Raw genomic sequence first — 23,382 nt, forward strand, 5'->3', positions numbered from 1 at the left:
TGAGTTTTGAGGAAGGATTTAAAGGAGGACTGGAGGTAGAAAAATACTGGGGCTCTAGGAGAGAACAAGAAATTGGCTTTTCTAAATGGTCTGCCAGCATAGGATGCAGGGAACGGAAGTTAGACAAGAGACCAGAGCTGTGATGAAATTGTGGAGCTGTTTGAAGATCAAAGAGAAAGGAATAGGCAAGGTCCTAAAGAGATCTGAAAACAATGATGAGAATTTTAAATTCATGCGTTTAGGTGATACGTGAGCTGACTTCAGCAACAGATTATGGGCAAAATCAAGTTAAAATGGCCCTATGGGAAGTTGTTGTATTCAGAACTGTGAAGAAGCCTGGTGCCAATGTCCTAGGTTTTTCCGCCATGATGGAAAAACGTGAGAGATGTTTAAGTCAAACTTTGCTTTGTATTCTGAGAAAAAGGAACTTCAGATATAGTCTTCAAAAGAAAGGATGGAACTCCAAAACAGTTCTTGCATATCTCACTTTGAGAAGTGATGACAAGAAACATAAACTCACAGTGCTTAGGGTCAGAAATAATGTTCACCATCAAATTCAGTAGCTCCTCAGCAGTATTTTAAGTTGGGATAAAATTGTTTATGCAGCACACAAATAGGTTAACAAGATCATACACCAAGCAATTCCATGTGTCTTTAGAAGCCTTTCATGTGAATTTCTTGGAGACAGGCACTCATCTAAAAGCTTGCTGATGAAATTCTAGCTTGCCTTAAGCTAGCCATTTCAAGAATCGTCATCAAAAGCGCCATGGTCCCAACGTTCATCTGTTCAGGTTTTGTTTAACTCATTCTTTGGTGTCAAGAAGTTTGAAATATAAGAACCAAGTTTTTTTGGGCTAGAAGTTACTAGATGGCTGCTGCTTAATTCTCGCTACTAATCCAAATCAGAGAGAGAAGAAGCATTCAAATTAACACACAATCGAAATTCATATTTCGAGATCTAATGGTCTGACTGTGCCTGGACTTCCTCAAATTAAAGAATCTGAAAGAGGCAGGCAGCAAGAGTCAGCCTTGGCTCAGAAGTAGCGCTATCATATTAGCCATAAGTTCAAGCCCCACTCCAGAGATTTCAGCAAAAATTTCAGGTGGCGTTCCAAAGTAGAACTGTGCATAAGCGACACCATCTTTTAATGAGATATTAGTCTTTTCTTGGGAAACTTGAGCATTCAGTTGAATGTAAAAGAGCCCAAGACATTATTGGAAGTGTCCTGACCAACATATGTCATTCAAGCAACATCACTAAAACAATTGAATTATTTATCATCATGCTATTTGTAGGCTTTTGGTTACTGCATTTGGTCCATTAAAACAGTGACTTCATTTTTAAGGTATTTATTTACCATGTCATAAACATTAATCATGGAAAATTGTTTGTTATCAAGGACCAAAAATATTCTAGAAGAATATCTTATAACGCAAGGATTTTGGTTGCTATTGTTCCTGGAAATGGCATCGCTTATAATGCAAGGATTTTGGTTGCCATTGTTCTTGGAAATGGCAGCATTTTACAACAAAAGGTGATTAAGCTGTTTAAAATAAGTTGGAAACCTCTTGACCATGGTGGACTGTTTACAGAAGGGTCAAATGGTAGTTTATGGCTTTGAAAAAAATTATGCCTGAAAAATTGAGTTTTAAAAGCTGGTAGGTTATTTTGTTTTTGGGACAAAATAATGAAGAACAATTGTTAGGGTAACATTCCTGAAGCTCCGGACCTGATTGAACACAAAAAGAAAATGGAAGTTGTTCCAAAATTACTACATATTCTGAAATTAACTGATTGCAAATTTTCTACAGGCTGCCTGAAAAGTAGTGCAAGAGTCATCGATTATTTTGCAGAGGCCAACCACATAGCCGGAACACCAAATGAAGGACCATCCCATTCCTTTGCTGTGTGTGTGTGCACGTGCGCGTGTGTTTATAAAGAGCAATTAGTATATCTCCATGTTTCACATTAAGTTATTAAAGTTTTGCCTTACTACTTAACAAGTCTGATTTTATATTAAACTAATAATTTTGTTGTTTATTTAAGAAATCTGGGTATTGAGTAGTCATTCTGATATTAGTATATAATACATAAAATTGGCTGTGTAGCTTGCTGGAAAAACATTTAAATATGTCGTGACCTGTAGAGTAGTGGAAGTAGAGCCAAACAGTGAACTCCTCCCATTGTGGTTTCCCCATTGTGAAATGCTTTTAATATCCTAAAATTATGAAAGGTGCTTTAGAAATACATTTTTTTCCCATTCCAGACTGAAAAAAGGTGCCAACACATTTCCCCCTCCTACACAGGGACCTAGGGACTTTTTTTTCTTAAGAGCAGCAGCTAAGTATGATCGCTTAGACCTGTAACAGTTTCTGCACTCAAGTCCATGATGCAAAGGGTCAAGGAGATCCAATCAGGTCCATGGCTTTAACCTGATGTGTGTGCTACATCTAACTAGTAACCAAGCTTCAAAGTCTTGATCCCACCTACAGCTTAACGAACTTTTAACACCCACTATTCAATCTGTTATCTGAAGCATAGTGAAATGCAGAAGGGGACCACCACCTGTGAAACCAGATCTCTACAAATGCTATATTGATGGTTCACTAGCTGATGTGGTACCATGATGTGGAGACGCTGGCGTTGGACTGGGATAAACACAGTAACAAGTCTCACAACACCAGGTTAAAGTTCAACAGGTTTATTTGGAGACAAAAGCTTTCAGAGCGCTGCTTCTCCGTCAGGTAAGTGGGACTTCTGTTCACAAACAGGGCATATAAAGACACAAACTCAATTTACAAAATAATGGTTGGAATGCAAGTATTTACAGGTAATCAAGTCTTAAAGGTATGGACAGTGTGAGTGGAGAGAATGTGAAGCACAGGTTAAAGAGATGTTGTCTCCAGACAGGACAGTTAGTGAGATTTTGCAAGCCCAGGCAAGTCGTGGGGGTTGCAGATAGTGTTACATGAACCCAAGATCCCAGTTGAGGCCGTCCTCATGTACGCGGAACTTGGCTATCGCTCTCTGCTCAGCGAATCTACATTGTTGTGTGTCGTGAAGGCCACCTTGGAGAACACTTACCTGAAGATCAGAGGCCGAATGCTTGTGACCACTGAAGTGTTCGCCAACAGGAAGAGAACAATCTTGCCTGGTAATTGTCAAGCAGTGTTCATTCATCCATTGTTTCCTGGAAAGGATGTCCCAAGGCATGGTACATTGGGGAGACCGTGCAGAAGTTACGACAACGGATGAATGAACACTGCCCAACCGGGATCTTGGGTTCATGTCACACTATCTGTAACCCCCACGACTTGTCTGGACTTGCAAAATCTCACTAAACTATCCTGTCTGGAGATAACACACATCTCTTTAACCTGTGCTTAACATTCTCTCCACTCACATTGTCTGTACCTTTAAGACCTGATTACCTGTAAAGACTCGCATTCCAACCATTACTTTGTAAATTGAGTTTGTGTCTTTATATGCCCTGTTTGTGAACAGGACTCCACTTACTTGACGAAGGAGCACTGCTCCGAAAGCTAGTGGCTTTTGCTACCAAATAAACCTGTTGGACTTTAACCTGATGTTGTCAGACTTCTAACTATGATGTAGAACCGTCCAGATGGATAGTTATGAAGCAGGATTTTATGGTTTTATGGTTGTGTGGGGGAGCCAGAAAATTCCCAGGCTGCCTTTCCACGAGCACCTGACCTACGTGCAATTTTAGAGTGTGATGGTGGTAGGTCCTCCTAACTGGGACTCATAAGTGGCCAATTAATGGCTATTTAAAAGTTGCTCCCCACCCAGGCTCAATTTTGCAGCTGGCAGGAGTTTTATTTAGGAGCATTGAAGAAGCCTGGTAGGTCACAGTGCTGGAGATTTGGGGGTGAAGGGTTCCATCAGGGAACACATATCAGGTTACCACAGCCCCAAGTCTAACACCCACAACCCTTCCTTCAGGAACACTTCCCCTCAACTGTTCAGTCAGATTGGCTGGCAGCTCTCAGAGACAGGACTTTCAGCCCAAGTGAGGGGCAGAGGTCTCGCCTTCAGTCAATTAATTCAAGCATTAAATGGCCTTGGGGCTGCCATGATCAGCGGGGATGCATTCTCTGCTGACTCTTTGGGTGGTGCCAGCTGCAAAATTGAGCCTGGGTGGGGAGCAACTCTTAAATAGCCATTAATTGGCCACTTATGAGTTTTAATTGGGAGGACCTACCACCATCACTCTCTAAAATTGCACATAGGTCAGGCGCTTGTGGGAAGGCAACCTGGGGAAATTTCTGGCTCCCCCTCACAGCTGGAAACCCTGACATCAAAACATATTGTTTGTGGAATAATTGAGTTAGGATTCAAAAAGGTGCTACTTGGGACTTCAGTAGGAAAGGATAAATTCTAAAATGACACCGTAACCTTGTTTTGAACATCATCGAAAGCAGGAACTTTTGAATTCACAACAGAATCTATTTTGTTTGACAAGTCACTTAAAAATGCAAAAGGGGGGCCTACTGCTTTGGATTCGGATCTAATCTTTGGATTTAATTTGACTTTGTATTTAGGGGAGGTATCTGTCTAATTCAATACTTTATATCTGATCAAAATATTTAAAAAAATGCAAGTCATAAATCACCATGAAATGCACACACAAAAGAAAGTCAGTAAAATCTTTCAAGCCTGCAACAAAACAAAAAGTTTAAATAATATTTAATCATGGAAAAAAATAATGAAACAGGGTAGAATGGTATACTGACACAACAGATTGCTAACTGGAGTGAACTACAACATAATTCCGAACCAGGTCACCACATCCAGTGAGGACACAGATAAACCATGTGATTGCACAACTAGTGGGGTGTGGTAGTGATGGAAGCTTAAACATCTGTATGGAAAAGGAACTAATAATGGAAAATCCCAAATTCCATATCTTATTCCTGTCAATAATTTATGTTCTGTTCTTTTACTCCTAGTTTATAACAATTGCTCTCTTAAAAGCAAGACTCCCTCACTTTCTCCACCCAACAAATTCTGACAGTTAAAAGACAGGTGATGTGACCTCCATCAAAACTACTAAAGCTGGCTAGTTCATGCATTTGAAAATCTCCATGACAACATTGTTTCTGATCTTTCTGTATGGTTCTCTGGAAAAGCGTCAAATTCTCAAACATGATGGTGATCATAAAAATGAACCCAAGTATACTTTGAAAGCATGTTAATGCTGTAAATTATAGATCTTAAACAGATTTGAATTTTTTTTGCTGAATTGTTTATGAATTGTAGTTATATGAATCTTTTCTCATACTGAATGCACACTTATGCAATAAGGACTATACAATGCCACAATAAAGTGTTCTGAAATAAAAAATTAAACTTGGAAATATCTAATGAAATAAAACATACAATTCATGGCATTACCTTTGACGTTTCTCGGATATAGCTGCATTTCTCTCTGCCTCCCGAGCTCTCACTTCATCTCTCGGCCGACGTCTGCGACGATCACTTTTGTTCAGTGCTTCTAATTTCATCTGCTCCCTCTTATAGCTGCGCTGATAGGCTGTAATAAGGCGACGCAAGCGTGTTGTGAGAACCGATGTGTTGGGCCAGTAGAGTTTGTCTGATTCATCATCTTGATCAAGTTGTTTGCCTGTAAAATACCACATTCAGCAATGTTGTTGGTCCTTAAACCTTCAATCCAAATTCTATAAAATCCCACATCTTTAACATAAAAATGTATAATCTCACACTGTTTATGCTATATTCCTGTTTCAGAACACACATCTGAACATTGCTTGAATATGTTCTAAAACATAAATGGTAGAGATTCAATCAGTGCAAGGCCAAATGTATTAGGTGATCATGTTCACCGGCACTCATTTATAGAAATTATCTGGCCAACAGGCAAACTCCCCTCTCATTCCCATCAATCTTTTCCCAGCTCTGTTGCTCGCGATCAACTATCAGCTGTTACAAGCATCCGTCTTGTGGCATGCTCCTTGACAATTTGTATTTCCTCTTGTGTAGAGGTTTATGGGATATACTTGACACCTCCTTACAGCAATGGGGCAGACTTGGGGAAACAAAATGTGCGCCCCAACACTTTTTGAAACTGCATATTGGCACTTCAAGACAGCTTGTCACTCCTGGAAAAAATAAAATTGGAAAAAAATGCCTGAAAACAATTGACATCTCCATTCAATTATCTTTATTTTCTTCAATACTATGGATAATGGCCTTGTCATCCACTCCATTACAGACCTCCCCTTTATTCTTTTCTGTTCTTCCCCCTTTGTGTCTGGACAAGTCAGGCGTCCTAGTGGAGGTGGCAGTACAGTGGTACTTGGGTGAAAGCGATGTGCTTTGGAAGACCTCAACACTGACTTCTGACGCCATGAAATCTTATGCCATCAGGTCAAATATGGGCAAAAAACCTACCAATTACCACCTACTGCTTTCCACCAGCTGATGAATCTGTGCTATTCCACGTTGAACACCACTTAGACGCAGCAACACAGAAGATGGCAAGGGCACAGAGTGTACTCTGGATGGAGGACCTCAATGTCTATTACCAGTAGTGGTCCAGTATCACTACTGACCAAGCTGATCAAGTTCTGAAGGACTTTGCCAGACTGTACTTGACTTGCGGCAAGTGGAGAAAGGAAAAAAAAATTGACCTCTTCCTCGCCAATCTACCTACCACAAATGTATGTCAATGACAGTACAGGTAGGAGTGATGCAGCATATCCATCATTGTATTTGATGGCATTACCACTGTGTTAAATGGTTTAGATTCAGATCAGATCTAATGACTCAAAACTAGGGATCCAAAAGCTCTACACTGTGGGCCATCAATAGCAGCAGAATTTTATCTGGCTACAATCTGTAAGCTGTGACTGGCATTCTCCTCCCTTTACCATTAAGCTAAGCAATCAATCACAGTTCAATTAATCAATGTCAGGAGTAGCACCAAGCATACTTAAAAATGGGCATTTTACAATCAGTGAAGTTACAACAGAGGACCATTTGCACATCAAACAGCAGACACAGCATGCCATAGACAAGCAATTCCACAACCAATCAGATCAAAGCTTTCCTGCCACATCCAGCTGTGAATGGTGGTGGTCAATTAAACAATCAGCAAAAGGAAGACGGTGGGGCAGCACAGTGGTTACCACTGCTGCCTCACAGCACCAGGAACCCAGGTTCAATTCCTGGCTTGTGTCACTGTCTGTGTGGAGTTTGCACATTCTCCCTGTATCTGTGTGGGTTTCCTCCAGGTGCTCGGTTTCCTCCCACAGTCCAAAGATGTGCAGGTTAGGTTGATTGGCCAAGCTAAGTTGACCTAGTTTAGAGGGATTATCAGGGTGAACATGTGGGGTTATGGGGATGGGGTGGGATTGTTGTCAGTGCAGTCTCAATGGGCTGAATGGCCTCCTTCAGTACTGTAGGGATTCTATGAACAGGCTCCACAAATATCCCCATCCTCAATGATTGGGGAGCCCAGCACAACAGTGCAAAAGGCAAGGATGAATTCCCCTCCCAACCACACAACCATCTTGAGTTGGAACTATGTCATTGTTTTTGATCTTAATTTTGAAACTCCCTTTCCAACTGCATCATGAGTATACCTGAACCAAATGGGCTACACTGGTTCAAGGCACTTTGGTAGGAAGAATGGTAGGAAGGACTATTACTTACGTGGCGAAAAACTGCAGCAGGCGATGGTGCAGAGGGACCTCAGGGTCCTTGTGCATGAGTCGCAAAAACCCAGCTTGCAGGTGCAACAGGTGGTCAGGAAGGCGAATGGGATGCTGGCCTTCATAGCGAAGGGGATTGAATATAAAAGTAGGGAGGTCTTGCTGCAGCTGTATAGGGCATTGGTGAGGCCACAACTGGAGTACTGTGTGCATTTTTGGGCGCCGCACCTACGCAAAGATATTTTGGCCTTGGAGGGAGTGCAGAGGAGGTTTACTAGGCTGATACCGGAGTTGAGGGGGTTGAGCTATGAGGAGAGGCTGAATAAACTGGGCTTGTACTCGTTAGAGTTTAGAAGAATGAGAGGAGATCTCATTGAGACGTATAAGATGATGAATGGGATGGATAGAATAGAGGTGGAAAGACTCTTCCCGCTCAAAAAAGACAGTAGGACTAGGGGGCACAGCCTCAAGATAAAGGGGGTGCGGTTTAGAACGGAGTTAAGGAGGAACTTCTTCACTCAAAGGGTGGTGAATCTCTGGAATTCTCTGCCCGTTGAAGTGGTGGAGGCTGCCTCGCTAAATATTTTTAAGACGCGGGTTGATGGGTTTTTGATAGGAGAAGGGATTAAGGGTTATGGGGAGAGGGCGGGAAAGTGGAACTGAGCAACAACAGATCAGCCACGATCTTATTGAATGGCGGGGCAGGCTCGAAGGGCTGGATGGCCTACTCCTGCTCCTATTCCTTATGTTCTTATGTTCTCATCACCACATTTCAAAGGACAACAAATACTGGCCTTGCCACTGATGCCCATATCCCATGAAAGGGCTTTTTTTAAAAAAATCACTTGTTTAAAAAGCTGTCACATGTTACAAGTTTATCCTAGTTCTGAAGAAAGGTCAATGGCCTGAAACATTAATTTTTCTTCCTCCACAGGTACTGCCTGACCTGCTGAATATGTCCAGCATTTTCTGTTTTCATTTCAGATTTCCAACATTCACAGTATTTTTGTTTTTATTTGTGCTGCCTTGTAAATGTATGAGGAATTCATGGAATATATATTCTGTTTTGTATTTATAAATCTACGAGATTAATGGGGGCTTGGAAATCCAGGCAAGTGGAAATTATCAAATGGCATATTCTTTACAACTTCTTGTACTATAATCAACTAAACCCCAATTACTGATCAAGTTTGGCACCTGACTAATGCTAGATGGATATAATTCTGATCAATTTTCTGTTCACTGATGGGATGCTGCTGGCTTATCCATCGTTTAATGCGTTGAACTGAGTGGCTTGCTAGGCCATTTCAGAGGGCATTTTAGAGTCAACCATAATGCTGTGTATCTGAAGTCATATGTAGGCCAAACCAGTAAGAACAGCAGATTTCCTTCCTTAAAAGACATTAGTAATGCAGATTTTTTTTTTTTAAAAGCAGCAATTGTTTTATGGACCAGATTTTTATAAATTTAAATGTCATCACCTATTGTGGTGGATTTGTACCCTGGGTCTCTACGTTACTAGTCTGGTGAAAATATCACTATGTCACTGCCTCCCGCTGTTCCTGATCTCTAGTTTTGCTTACCTCCTGGGTTTTTCATTTCAATACAAAACAATTTCTATGCCTCAAAAGGATGAACTAAAAACACAGATAGTTTTGAGTAAAAGCAAAATACTGCAGATGTTTGCAATCTGAAATAAAATGTGCTGCAAAAGCTCAGCAGCATCTGTAGAGAGAGAAACAGTTAATGTTGAGTCCAAAATGACTTTCCTTCAGATCAAAAATAAACTTGCCACTAACTTGATATATTTGTTACCAACCATTCATATCAAGTTGATCATATCTGAAAGCTTTTTGTTACTGCTAAGGGAAATGCTAATTTATAACTGTTCAACTTTGGTGTACATGCGCAAATTTATTGCATAAAGAAAAAATGTCACAGACAATTCTCTTACTATTAAGTCAATGCAATTTTATCAACTACCATTTTGGAAAGTTTGTTTTGACATCTTGTATAACATATACATAATCTCTAGGACAATTATAACCTTTAAAGACAACATTTGCTTAGACTACTATAAACTGTAGACTGCAAATTTTTCAGTCCACTAAAGCATTCATCCAACAATGTTGATCTTTTCACTTGTCAGAAAATGAAATTCTAGTCTCTGGAAACCTACCAGTTTGGTTTTTGGCAAATACATTTGTATCCTAATGTAAGTAACGGCAATACATCCGATCCAATTGTAGGAATAACTGCAATATTGTATTATTGATTCAAAATATTGTCCATCTTTAGCATTCATTAACATTTATTTCGAACACTAATTTGCCACCTATTCCTAATACCCAGATTTTTCATTATTCCTGTTGTTTGCCTCAAACTACATTTACTCTATCTAAACTATTCAATTTTCCCACATTTTCTTTGGCCCCATCGACTTCGAAGGTAGAAACATATTTTTAAAGGGTAAAAGGTTGAAACTACTATCAAATTTCAGGATGAACATTAAACATGCTTGTGCCAATTTTACCACTTTGCTCTTTTAAAGAAAACATTAAACCTATTTAAAAGAAAAGCTCAGTTTCAATCCAAGGAAAGTGTCTCAATTGCCAAATTAAGCTCTAAGGATGCATGCAATTCAGCACTAGACTCTTTGTAATTGTACATAGCAATGAAAAATGTACACCAACAAACAACAGTCCAAAGATGTGGGCGTTAGGTTGATTGGCCATGCTAAAAATTGTCCCTTAGTGTCCTGAGATGCATAGGTTGGAGGGATATGGGGTTAGGGCCTGTGATTGTGGTCGGTGCAGGCTCAATGGCCCAAATGGACTCTTTCTGCACTGTAGGTTTCCATGATTTCTAACATATCTTCAGGCTGTGAATCCTATGCTTGGATTGGATGCATATCAAGAGTTGCTTACATGCCCAAAATGCAAACTGATCCAAAACCTGGATGCATTGGTACCGAGTAATAAAACACATCACCAATTTCCCCCTCAGTTGTCAAAATCTCACCTGAGTTCTCAGCATCCATACATTCTTCCTTGTCATCTTGTGGAGAATTCTCAAATTCCTGAAAAGGATGATGCATTAAGGTTTTTGGTACATTTTCTTCTTCTGGATTGTACATTAGTTTTCAAATATTTATGGCAATGCACATTCTCCGTTTTGAACGAACCCTTTCAAAATATCAATTACTACTTATTAGTTGATGTCTACATCAGCAAAATAAATGCAAACTAGAATGCAAAACCTAATTATGAATTTAAATTAAAACCCCAGATTGATTCAGGAATTGTAATCCAATATAACTTACATCCATTTCATCTTTAAATGGAATTCTGCCTGGTTTATATTCGGGATCTTCATCCTCTCTGTCAAAATCAGCACTGAAAAACAATTTTAATTAAAAGTCATCCTTGTGATGATGCCATTTATTGAACGGGTGGTGGGGGCGGTTGTGCATGGAAACAAAATTCAAAATGAACAAAAAAGCACAACTTACCCATCACTAACATCTGCCAGCACATCAGTGCCCCTCTGTTCTGCAGCCATGGCCTTTGCATCAGGCATTCCCACCCGTTCCAGAAAGCAGAATAAAGGGTCTGCCCTTATGGAATTATATTTTTCATATCCTATTCAGGAGAATCAATGATTTCTTAATTTATACATTTTAACTTGTGTGCATAATTGCAATCAGATCAACAAGTTTTAATTTCGTTATACAACATGCTATCGATCTGGATATGAATGAATGCATTAAAAATGTAATTCACACTCCATGGAAATCATGGAATTTAAAACTAGATCAACTGAACAATTATTTGCTCAGTAAATTTACTGCAAATTGACTATATTTTATGCAACTCAGTACAGGAAACATGAAAGTTTAGACATTTGCTTGAATCTACTTATCCTTCACAAGGTGACTTAATACAAAACAAACCTTAAAAATAAATTCTCAATTAATATTGCATAGACAGGATAAAGCTGAAGTCAATAGCAACAGGAGTGTAAAAAGATTATGAAATTGAAGTATTTGTAAAACTTCAGGAAAATACATCAGACAAAAAAATTAGTCTTTGAAATGAGTTTATTAATACCTTTCAAGTTGGCCACAACCATTCCATTAATACAGAAAATAAAGAGTGATGAGTCACAGTAATATCTGAGAAAATGATTGTCAGACTCAACTTACTTCAGTTGCATCCATAAGTACCACTGTCTCAGTCAACCAAGACTACATAATTCAATTAGGTTTTGCACTGTGACACGTTATTCTTAAGTACTCTTGAGCCTCAAGCCAAATTGTAATCATGAAAGGTTTTATAAGCCATCATTCTACCCCCCTTAGTCAGGACACACACCAGAGAATTCCACTATGACCTCTAGTGAATTTGGATTATGATTAGGAACTGCTCTTTGTATACATCATAGCTGTTCCACATCCCAGTGGCTCACAGTTAACAAGACAGTATTCCACAACAGGGGACGGGAAAGTCTCAGTGCTGACATTTGTGAAATACTACTTGGAAAAAAGCCCAGGAGGCACTTATACAGATTAATAGCAGAGGTTAAGCTACCATTCACTCTAATGGAGGCTGGTAGAGAAGCAGCACATGTGGAACAGTAGTGGGAGCAGAGATAGGTGCAGTTTATTAAAATTAACTGAAAGCTGAAATGTTTGATTTTTCAATTAGTAAGATAAATTCACTTTTCAAATAATTTTATAATGTATAGTTTAGTAAGTAATCTTCATTACAATAGTTTCCAGAAGCATTCTACACTGCATCTAAGTAATTCAATAAATATTTTAACAAACAGTAAAATGTTCAACTTGAAAAAATAAATCTTTATTAATATTCCCAAAAGTACTTCTAGAGTTGCTTAGGTGGATTAGTTCAGAACTCGAGCTCAATTTCCTTCGTGTCTATTAACCATACCTGTGAAGAAAACTTTGTTCCTTAAATCCAATTTTGTATATTTTACAAAAAACATTAGTAAAAGAGGAATTGCAACTACAAAACAACTGAACAATTTCTTAGCTCATCTTTTTTTTTCCCCTCGAAGGCATTAGCCCATATTAGGGAAAAGTTTTGCAAGAACCCACAATGCTCACTTTTGGTTATAATTGTAGACGTTGGGTGTTCACAAGCTATTTCAATATGATGGGCTGCAATCTCCACTCTGTCCTTATCCCAACATCCACAATATCCATCCTGCACTTCTAGTTGCTGGACACTAATCAGTGACAGAGTGTGCTCCTATGATTACACCAGGTTGAAGTTGGATTACATACAGCACACTTTGAATTGTAATTCAGAATTGCAAAGTTTGTGTGGATCAGTACTACATTGCGGAGTAGTTACCCACTGAGCCACTTGAGTACCCACAACAGTAAATTAAAAAGCTTATAGCTGTAATTACATACCATGTTTGAACACGCCGATAAGAAGACATTTATCAGCTTCCCTGTCCCACCAGTCTGTAGGAAGTTCAGCGTGGTCGATTTCTGGGATCCAAATATCGATATCACTAAACAAAACAAACATTTTAATATTATTTCCATGTAAATGAACAATGTTGCTCAAAAAATAAAATAACTTCCCACAAAAGTAATTGATTCTCCTCCTCTTAAAATTTGACATGGGAATCTGTGCAGGAGTCATAAAAACTAAATTCAGGCGTATTGTAATTTCTCCAATGCAAAATCTTTAAAATATCTACTTTTAAGCAATTCTGCAGTATGAAAATGCTTTGATTTTTATAGTCTTGCTTCTTTCTGGTAGTTTTATTCCATTATTCATTCTTATGGAATACATGCCACCTTATAAATGTGAAGAAAATAATTATGAAATTGGGCAATGTTTCACTGATTTTAAAACTAGCTCTTCACTTCAGCAGTTGCAGTAATTAGGTTGCTAAAGCTCTTCTCTTGCTTAAACTTCAAGTTCCTACCTAATTTTGTGAAACCACACTTATATTCCTAAAGATCTTTTTTCTAAAATAAGCTCTGTATTTAATTAGTAGTAGTACTCCTAGCATTTGGTTAATAGGTTCTCCCTGCTAAAACGGCATCAAAACAAGCCCGTGCCACCTTCACCCACACCACCACAATCGTAGCAAAATTTCATGCCACACAGTTGATGCAGGGAATCAATTTCATTTAGAATTAAAATGGGGAGAATTTCTTCATTTAAAGGATTGGGAATCTTTGGAAATCTTGATCTTAGAACTGTGGATGCTCCATCACTGAATTCTGGCTTAGATTGACATAGATTTGGTATCTTAGGGAATCAAGGGTTATGGGGAGCAGGTCTCTCACTATTCCTCTTTTCTACTTCTTTATGCTCCCCTCCTCCTACCAATTTAAGTTAAACCTTCCCTAACCACACCAGTGGACTTCCTTGCGGGAAAATGGTCCCAGCCTTGTTTAAGCATCATCTGGTCCTTTTGATTGGTACCCCTGTCTCCGAACTGGTCTCATGGTCCTAAGAATCTGATGCCTTGTCTCCAGCAACGTGTCTTGAGCCATCCACCAGCTCTATTTTCACCAGTATGTGGCATTTTGCGTATTCTCTACTTTTTAATGCTAAAAACGAACCCCAGTGCTTTGCCTGCATCTTTATGGGATTATTAGTCTACATCACTATATTTGGTGATTAGTTTATCTACACCCCAAGATTTCTGCGCTTCTCTTCCACTTAAACACTTAATCTGCGAACAGTATGCTGCTTCCTTATTTCTCCCGACCAATCTATATTGTGCGGGATTTTCCAGCCGTGCTCACCCAAAACCAGAAAATCCCACCCAAAGTCAATGGACCTGTGCATGGTCTGTTCCCTGCCCACTACAATTCCCGTGGTGGGCGGGATGGGACAACTCCCCACATCATCATCCATTTACAAATACTGATGTTCATCTGTAATCTTTTGTGTTCAATCCTCTTGTGTGTAAATTATGCTGCCCAATTTGTCCTTATCCCATGTTTTACATTATGTAAGTGTGAGGCCACCCAAGACTACTGCCTAACTTGCACCAGGTCCCTTTCACATATTTACATGTGTCCACAATGACCTATGCTGGTTTCAGGTAAAGCAACACCTGCAATTTTAAAATTCTTGTCACTGTTTTCAAATCACTCCATGACTTCAACCATCACTGTCAACGTAGTCCACTCTAGCTCTACAGCCATCAAATTTTTGCACTCTTCTAATACTGGCCTCTTGATCATTGCCAATTTTAATTTTTCCACCATAGGTAGCTGCACCTTCAGCCGCCTAGACCCCAAGTTCTCAAAATCCCCCTCAAATCTCTTCACCTCCCGCCATGTCTTTCCTCATTTAGGCCTCCTCAGTTTCCTACAATACCACAGTGACTACACTTTAGCCAGTGAAGCTATTTTGAAAAGTGCTATGGGACATGGTGAGCTTATTAAAGGTGTTAATATTAATGCAAGTCTTTTTTTTCCATTACCATCTACCTCTTTGACCAAGTTTTTCAACATCTGCCTCAATATAATTGTGTCAAATGTTGCTTTGCAACACCTTGTGAAGTGCCTAGGAACATTATTGCATGACCATGCTATATAAATACAAGTTACTGCTGTTGGTCACAAATTTTGGAATTTTACTTCTGATACCAAATCATTTTTGTAAATGGTAAACAATGATGGTCCCAGCACCAGTGTTTGCAACACATTTCTTGCTAGTCTGAGTCACTTCTATTTTGTCATCAGCTTGCTACACATTCTGCTACTTGATGAGGCTCCAGATGTTTTGATCTTGGTCTGCATCTAACAGACGCCACCTTATTAAAGGCTTTTTGAAAATTCAAATACATCTTCTGTACTATGCTTATGTAACCCAGCTACGTCTTCAAAGAATTCAATAAGTTTCATCAAGCACGACCTTCTCTTTTGAAATCCATTTTGATCATTCTTTATTCTTGTTCCATTTTCTAGATTTTATTACATCTTTGAGGGATTATTCCATTATATTTCCTACCATTGTCACTGGCTGGTTGATCTATAGTTCCCTGGATTAGCTCCATTTTCCTTTTAAATGTAGGAAACAAATTCATTGTCCACCAGTCCTCATTTGTGGAATACAATCAAAAATCCAAACTTGTTTCCAGCTGCATTTCAGTCTGAGCAACCAATATCATTTTCATATTGTTGATTTTAGGAGCTTGCAAATTAATACCACGTTTCCTACATTCCAAGAGCAACTAAATTTCAAAAAGTATTTCATTGGTTCCAAGGTATTGGGATGTTCAATGGTCTTCACCGGCAGTAAATAAATGTAAGCCTTTAATTTTTTTCTGAACCCGCTTGTTCAAATCTTAAGCAGATTGAGTGGATTCTATTCCAGACTAGATGAACAAAACACAATTCAAAGATACTTCAATTGGAAATAGTACTGCATAACTATGTTTTGAATATTTAAGAGACAATGCTAAGAAATAGCTGGGAAACAAGTGTGCTGGACTTATTCATTGGTCTTGAGTTTGAGTTCTATATCCCAATCCTCATCCCGTATACAACTACGTAATAACCACTGAGAATTTTACATCACATCATCCATACTAAAGGATGGTAATTTATAGGCAAAGAGACAATTGAAATTAATTAAAAATGGAAGAATCTCATTTTGGGATTTGCAAAACACAGATTAACAACGCCTCATGTATTAAGTGACTAAAAGTGGGTTTTATTGTTTTAGATCCATGTGGAACAATGCTTTGAAATATGGTCAAAAATTCTGATAGGGAAAATTAGGAATCAAAATATTTTCAGAGGTAGCGTTCCACTTAGTTATCACAATTCACATGTTATACTTGGATCCAAAAACTGATTGAGAACAGAATTTGGTAATCAATTGGAGGTGAATTTTAATCCCTGTAAATTGCATTAACTATTATATTGAATCAAATTTATAAAGAATAAATAAGCTATGGAAAAGCAACATGAAAGGTGGTCATGTGACAGGCTGAGTTTTTAAACTGTATTTCTGATTCAGCCCAATAGGAGTGATACTGAGCTGCAGCTGACTACAGTGTTCCGAAGTGGCATGTTGAATTGGAGGATATAGCCATTCATTAGCGACAGATTTCAGACAAGGAAGGATGTTGAAAGAGCCTGAATGCAGATTATCTTTCATTTCCTTTACAAGTTTAATCAGTTTAATCACTGGAGGAGGAGGAGGCGGTTCCAAAAATATCTCCATCCTCAATGATGGAGGAGTCCAGCACATCACTGCAAAAGATAAGGCTGAATATTTGCAGCAATCTTCAGCCAGAGTGGATGATCCATCTCGGCCTCCTCCAGTGGTCTCCATCATCTTAGATGCCAGTCCCCAGCCAATTTGCTTTACTCCATGTGATATCAAGAAACTGTTGGAGGCACTGGATACTGCAAAGGCTGATAACATTCCGGCAATAGTACTGAAGACTTGTGCTCCAGCACTTGACACTCCAAGTCAACCAAGCACTTCCCATACAGTTACAACACTGGCATCTAGCCAAAAATGTGGAAAATTGCCTAGGTATGTCCTGTGCACAAAAAGCAGGGCAAATCCAACCCAATTACTGCCCAATCAGTCTACTCTCAATCATCAGGAAAATGATGAAAGGGGTCATTAACAGTGCTATCAAGCAGCACTTGCTCAGCAATACCCAGTTTGGGTTTCAACAGGGTTTCTCAGCTCCTTCATTACAGCCTTGGTTCAAACATGGACAAAAGAGCTGAATTCCATAGGGAAGGTGAGAGTGACAGCCCTTGACATCAAGGCTGCATTCAATTGAGTGTGGCATCAAGGAGCCCTAGTGAAACTGGAATCAATGGGTATTGGGGGCAAATTCTCTGCTGGTTGGAGTCATACCTGGTACATAGGAAGGTAGTTGTGGTGGTGAAGGGTCAGTCATCTCTATCCTGAGGAGCTCCTGCAGAAATGTTCTGGAGCTGAGGCCCAACAACCTTCAGCTGTTTCATCAATGACCTTCCCTCCATCACAAGGTCAGAAGTGGGACTGTTTGCCAATGATTGCACAACATTCAACACCATTCACAACTCCTCAGATATTGAAGCCGTGCATACAACAAGATCTGGACAATATCCAGACTTAGGCTGACAAGTGGCAAGTAACATTCACGCCATACAAATGCCAGGCAATGACCATCACCAGTAAGTGACGCTCTAACCACAGCCCCCTGACATTTAATGGTGTAACCATCACTGAATCCCCCACTGTCAACATCCTTGAGGTTACCATTGACCAGAAACTCCGCTGGACTCACCACATAAACACAGTGGCTACAAGAACAGATCAGATGCTAGGAGTACTGCAGCAAGTAACTCACCTCCTGACTCCCCAGAGCCTATCTACCATCTACAAGTCAGGTGTGTGATGGAATACTCCCTGCTTGCCGAGATGGGTGCAGCTCCAACAACACTTAAGAAGCTTGACGCCATCCAGGACAAAGCAGTCCCCTTGATTGGCACCACATCTACAAACATCCCTCCACCACCGATGCTCAGTACACACTGTTGCTACTATCTACAAGATGCACTGCAGCAATTCAAAGATCCTTAGATAGCACCTTCCAAACCCACAACCACTTCCATCTGGAAGGACAAGGGCAGCAGATAAAGGGGAACATCACCACCTGCAAGTTTCCCTCCAAGCCGCTCCCATTCTGACTTAGAAATATATGGCCATTCCTTTGCAGTCGCTGAGTCAACATCCTGGAATTCCCTCCCTAATGGCATTGTGGGTCAACCCAATGCATTGATTCAAGAAGGCAGTTTAGCAACCATCTTCTCAAGGGCAACTACAGATAGGCAATAAATGCTGGCCAGCCACCGATGCCCATGTCCCACAAATGAATAAAAAAAAATTTCAGGCAAAAGTATTAGGCCTTTCTCATCTTAACAAGTACTTGGCATTCTTTATTCAATTGTTGATTCTAATTTGAAGTTGCATTCATAATACAGTTTAATCAAAATTATTTGCTGCTTTTTAATGATTCAAGTTTTTTAAACTGGTGTGGTCATTATAATACATAATTCACTAGTTTTTATCAAATTTCACTGAAATAAATCTTGTAGAATTGTCAGCTGTGACATTCAATAATTACACAAACTGGACTCATCTATCAGTTTATCAGTTTGGGGCAACATGTTGGCAGTGGTTAGACCTCTGCCTCAGCACCAGGGACCCTGGTTCATTTCCTGGCTTGGGCGACTACGTATGTGGAGTGTGCATATTCTGTGTGTCTGCCTGGGTTTGGGTTTCCTCCCACAGTCCAAAGATGTGTGGGTTAGATTAATTGGCCATTCTAAATTGACCCTAGTCTCACCAGATTGGCAGGTAAATACATGGGGTTACAGGAATAGGTCCTGGGTTGGAATGTAGTTGGTGCAGACTCCATGGGCTGAATGGCCTCCTGCACTGTAGGGATTCTATTCTATATACCTGTTTTTAGCAAAATCTTAATTTATTACAGTCTTCAAGTTGAATAGGATATCAGATTTAAATCAAAACATTTATTTACAAGTATTGGGAAATTTTATTTTAAAATAAAATCAACCATGAGAAAATATTTCAACATTATACAGAGTGATTTCTATTCATCTAAGTAACCTCCCCAAAAACCACAGTAAAGATATTCCACTGACCTTGCATCTGCACCATCAAATATCTTTTCTGCTACGTCTCCTATCACTTCCTGCCTCAAATAATACAGCATCCGTACCCGCAGCAGGACTCTGTAGAGGAAGAAAGTTTTAGCATTAGTACTGTTTGCCAACATTAGCTTTTGGCAGCTGCTTCTGTTCATCCATCATTCTGCCAAGGCTGATTAGCTATGCTGTATGGTAGGCTTGAAGCATGACAGATGGTGGCATATAATCACCTCTGTGTGGTGCTTTCTGCTGGCTTTCAACAGCCATGCTTGGCAACCACTTTCAACATACTGAGCACAGTGCAGTGCAGCCCAGACACATTTCATTCAGTAATGCCTAATTCAGTTTGTGAAGTTTAACGTGTACGTTGCCAGTGCTTCTGAAGTGTTCAAGTAAGTTTGTAAACAACTGAGCAGATGGCTTGCAGTAGGCGTTCTGCTCCATTATCTCATGCAATTTCCTCAGCTGTTGCTTACTATCTTCTGAAGCAGCTTTATGCTTAGAATAATGAGCAGCTACATTAGTAGCTGAAAAAGATAGATATGCAAAATCTAATTTCAAGTGTCTCACTACAAACAATGGCCTATTTTACACCTTTTATTGAAAATAAGTTTTTTCAAGCAGAAATTTAACGTACCCTAAATATGAAGGCACTAATCATAAATACATATGATTTGTATACTTATGAGCAAAACATCTCGAACTAGTAAATTTAGAAAAAAAGGGAAATTTCCCAGTTTCTTACTTCAACTTTTGTTTGCAAATTCTACAGTGATGCTACTCACTTGTTGCAATGGTGTTTCAGATGTTTCTTATAGCCATCATCATGTAGCAAAATATCTGGGTTGCAGTTCACTAACCAATCTGCATTTTTCATGATTGGTTGAGTGGACTGGCTTTTAACTTTCTTCCCTTTCCTCCCTCTAGGTACTGGTGCGGATAAACCTATTGGTTAAGCAAAATCGTGAACAATTATTAGATCATAAAATATAGGAGCAGAATCAGATCATTCAGCCCATCATGTCTGTTCCACCATTCAATCAGGGTTGATATGTTTCTCAATCCCATTCATGTGCTTTTCCCTGTAATCTTTGGTCCGCTTAGATAGATAGGTTCTTGATTGGTAAGACAAAGATAGATAGGTTCTTGATTGGTCTGTCTTAAACATATCCAATGACCCGGCCTCCAGAGTCTTCTGTGGCAATGAATTCTATATGTTCACTACATTCTGGCTGAAGAAATTCCTTCTCATCTCAATTCTTATTAACTCAGAAAATATACACTATCAATCCCAGGATCACGAACAAAGTATTGCACAAATAATAATGAACAGTTTCCAAATCCTAGAGACAAATAAATCACAAACATATTTTAATCTTTATTATTGTACAAAACAAATACATTTCCTGTAGCATTGCTCATGATTAAACCACTGTGATTTTTGTCTATCATTCTACCTGTGACTTGTCTGTATCTTAATCTGATCTTTCATTCCATAACCAGATGTACAAGTCTGTTGTAATATTTATCTGATTTTCTGTCTCTCCTTTATGTCTATGCCTTTGAGAACTGTCTGCCTGATCTCAACCTTATAACAATGGGTCTGCATCGATCTTCATCTCCATCCTATTGATTTCTCGCACCTTTTTTATCTGTTTCCTTCTGCTGATTACTGTCCATTATGGTGGAAATCCCATGTCAACTTGTTTTTTTCTCCATTGATAATTATCTCTGCCTTGATGTCCCCCTCTATCTTTTCTCAACATTTGTCTTCAATTTTCTTCTGTTCTCTGCTCTCCCTTTGTTCTAGCGCATCGCTCCCAATGTGTCCATCTAACTGAAAACAAAAGACACCTGAAACCTTCTAGGAAGGCCAGAATTGCCTGAGAAAATATTATAAATCAACTGACAGCCAACAACAGAGATGGTTTTTTTGTAGCAAGAGATAAGGAGGGCAGCAGCAGAAGCTATCCCATATAGTGCAATGCAACCAGTCCAAACTGGGAAAGGAGTTGTCCTAAACTGAGCAGTTCAGGAATTTTGGCAGTGTTGTGGAATAGGCCTCAGAAATAAATCCAAGGAAACAAATTTTAAATTAAAAGCAGGCTGTCAAGTAAACAAAACTATAATGAAAATACATTTGAAGTGAAATTGAAACAAGGTTTGGAAAAAGGAATGTAATTGGAAGGCTAATTTCAAATAAAATATCACTTACGATGGAAGGACTGAAAGGCACTACCCTACATATGATTGTCAGTTTGGAAGTAATCCACATAGAAGCTATAACATCAGCTTTCAAAAGTAATACAAGTAATTATGTTATGAATTCTGTTATTATAAAGTGTTTAATTAAGGGGACTATGTCACCAAAATAAATCATGGCCGGGATTCCGCCCGCCCCCCCCACCACCACACACACGAAGTGTCCATGTAAGTGGGAAAACTGGAGTATTTCCTGCCTATTGTTTGAGCATACTTTACAAATCTCCGAAACACTGTGCAAAGCAGACTGCCTCAGCGTGTTTCCCTCTGGAAAGGTGGGGCAGGGCCTATTCCCACCCGAGAGGCCAGCAGCATAGCATTGAGCAGACCACGGCGCACGTGCCGATCTATCAGTGTGGTGATTGGAACATGTGCACTGATCTCTGCATCACTGACATCCTGTTGACTCGAAGGGATTTTCCTCTAGATCATTGGCCAGTCCTGCAATCAACCTCCTGATTGCCACCCTTCAGACCACCCCTCCCAAACCGCCCAATCACTGGCCTACCAGACCTCCCTGAGCCAACCCTGATATATCCTTTCACACTTCCCAGTCATCCCCGGCTCACCTTGGCTAGCCCCAAGCCCCCCACCCACCCATCCCCAATGACCAGGCCAAATTGTTCTCTTCCCTCTTTCTCCCAATGCTCCAAGCACACAGTGACAACAGCCCCCCCTCACCGACTGCGCCTAATAGCACCCACCGTGCCCCCCCCCCCCCCCCCACAAGAAGGCCCTACCTGACCTTAGCACCCCCAATACTTGGTGGGCAGTGCCAAGATGCCTGGTGGGCAAGGTTTGAAGTGCCCAAGGCAACAACCTGTCCTTGTCAATCCACACCGACACTATAGTTAAGAAAGCCCACCAAAGCCTCTACTTTCTCAGAAAACCAAGGAAATTTGGCGTGTCTGCTGCAACTCTCACCAACTTCTACAGATGCATCGTAGAAAGCATTCTTTCTGGTTGTCTCACAGCTTGACATGGCTCCTGCTCTGTCCAAGACCGCATGAAGCTACAAAGGGTCATGAGCGAAGCCTGGCTCACTCAAACCAGCCTCCCATCCATTGACAGTGTCTACACTTCCTGCTGCCTTGGAATAGCAGCCAGCATAAGTAAGGGCCCTTGCACCCTGGGCATACTCTGTTCCATCGGGAAAAAGATACAAAAGTCTGAGAACACATACCAACTGACTCAAGAACAGCCTCTTCCCTGCTGCCAGACTTTTGAATGGATCTACCTTGCATTAAACTGATCTGTCTCGATTCCCTATCTATGACTCTAATACTACATTCTGCACGCTCTTTTCCTTCTCTATGAACAGTATGCTTTGTCTGTTTAGCACCCACAAAACAATACTTTCCACTGCATAATAATACATGTGACAATAATAAATCAAATTAAATCATATTTTTGAAGAATTTTAATACTTTAATAATTTTAATCCAGATAGGAAGTAGAGAAATTGTACACCAACTATCTCACCACTGACTCCATCCCTCCTCTTGGAACCAGCCTGCAATTAAGCCAGTCTATTTGCAACCCAGTGTCACAAATGATCCCAAGATGAACTGCTGACCTTAATACCAGCACCAAGACTGCCAATTTCCACCTCCACATCACTCAGTTTCACCCATGGCTCAGCTAATCTTCTGCTGAAACCTAATGCCTTTGCTACGTTTAGCACTCCTGGCTGGTCTCCCACTTTCCACCCTCTGTAAACTTGTGGTCATCCAAAA

General features: G+C 39.9%; 1 protein-coding gene across 3 annotated transcripts in view; it reads right to left on the minus strand.

Moving 5' to 3' along the window:
* chd7 (chromodomain helicase DNA binding protein 7) overlaps window positions 1-23,382 on the minus strand; it is a 249,444-nt gene that overhangs the window by 20,462 nt on the left and 205,600 nt on the right. For all 3 annotated transcript variants that reach the window (XM_080194190.1, XM_080194188.1, XM_080194189.1), the window contains exons 23-29: window positions 20,170-20,329; window positions 19,379-19,468; window positions 13,133-13,236; window positions 11,207-11,336; window positions 11,018-11,090; window positions 10,717-10,774; window positions 5,417-5,645 (exon numbers count right to left, since the gene is read on the minus strand). In XM_080194190.1, coding sequence (XP_080050316.1) covers window positions 5,417-5,645; window positions 10,717-10,774; window positions 11,018-11,090; window positions 11,207-11,336; window positions 13,133-13,236; window positions 19,379-19,468; window positions 20,170-20,329 — 844 coding nt within the window. The remainder of the gene's footprint in view (window positions 1-5,416; window positions 5,646-10,716; window positions 10,775-11,017; window positions 11,091-11,206; window positions 11,337-13,132; window positions 13,237-19,378; window positions 19,469-20,169; window positions 20,330-23,382) is intronic.

Source organism: Carcharhinus amblyrhynchos, chromosome 8, assembly GCF_965287045.1.
Source record: "Carcharhinus amblyrhynchos chromosome 8, sCarAmb.v2.hapA, whole genome shotgun sequence".
Taxonomy (NCBI): Eukaryota; Metazoa; Chordata; class Chondrichthyes; order Carcharhiniformes; family Carcharhinidae; genus Carcharhinus; species Carcharhinus amblyrhynchos.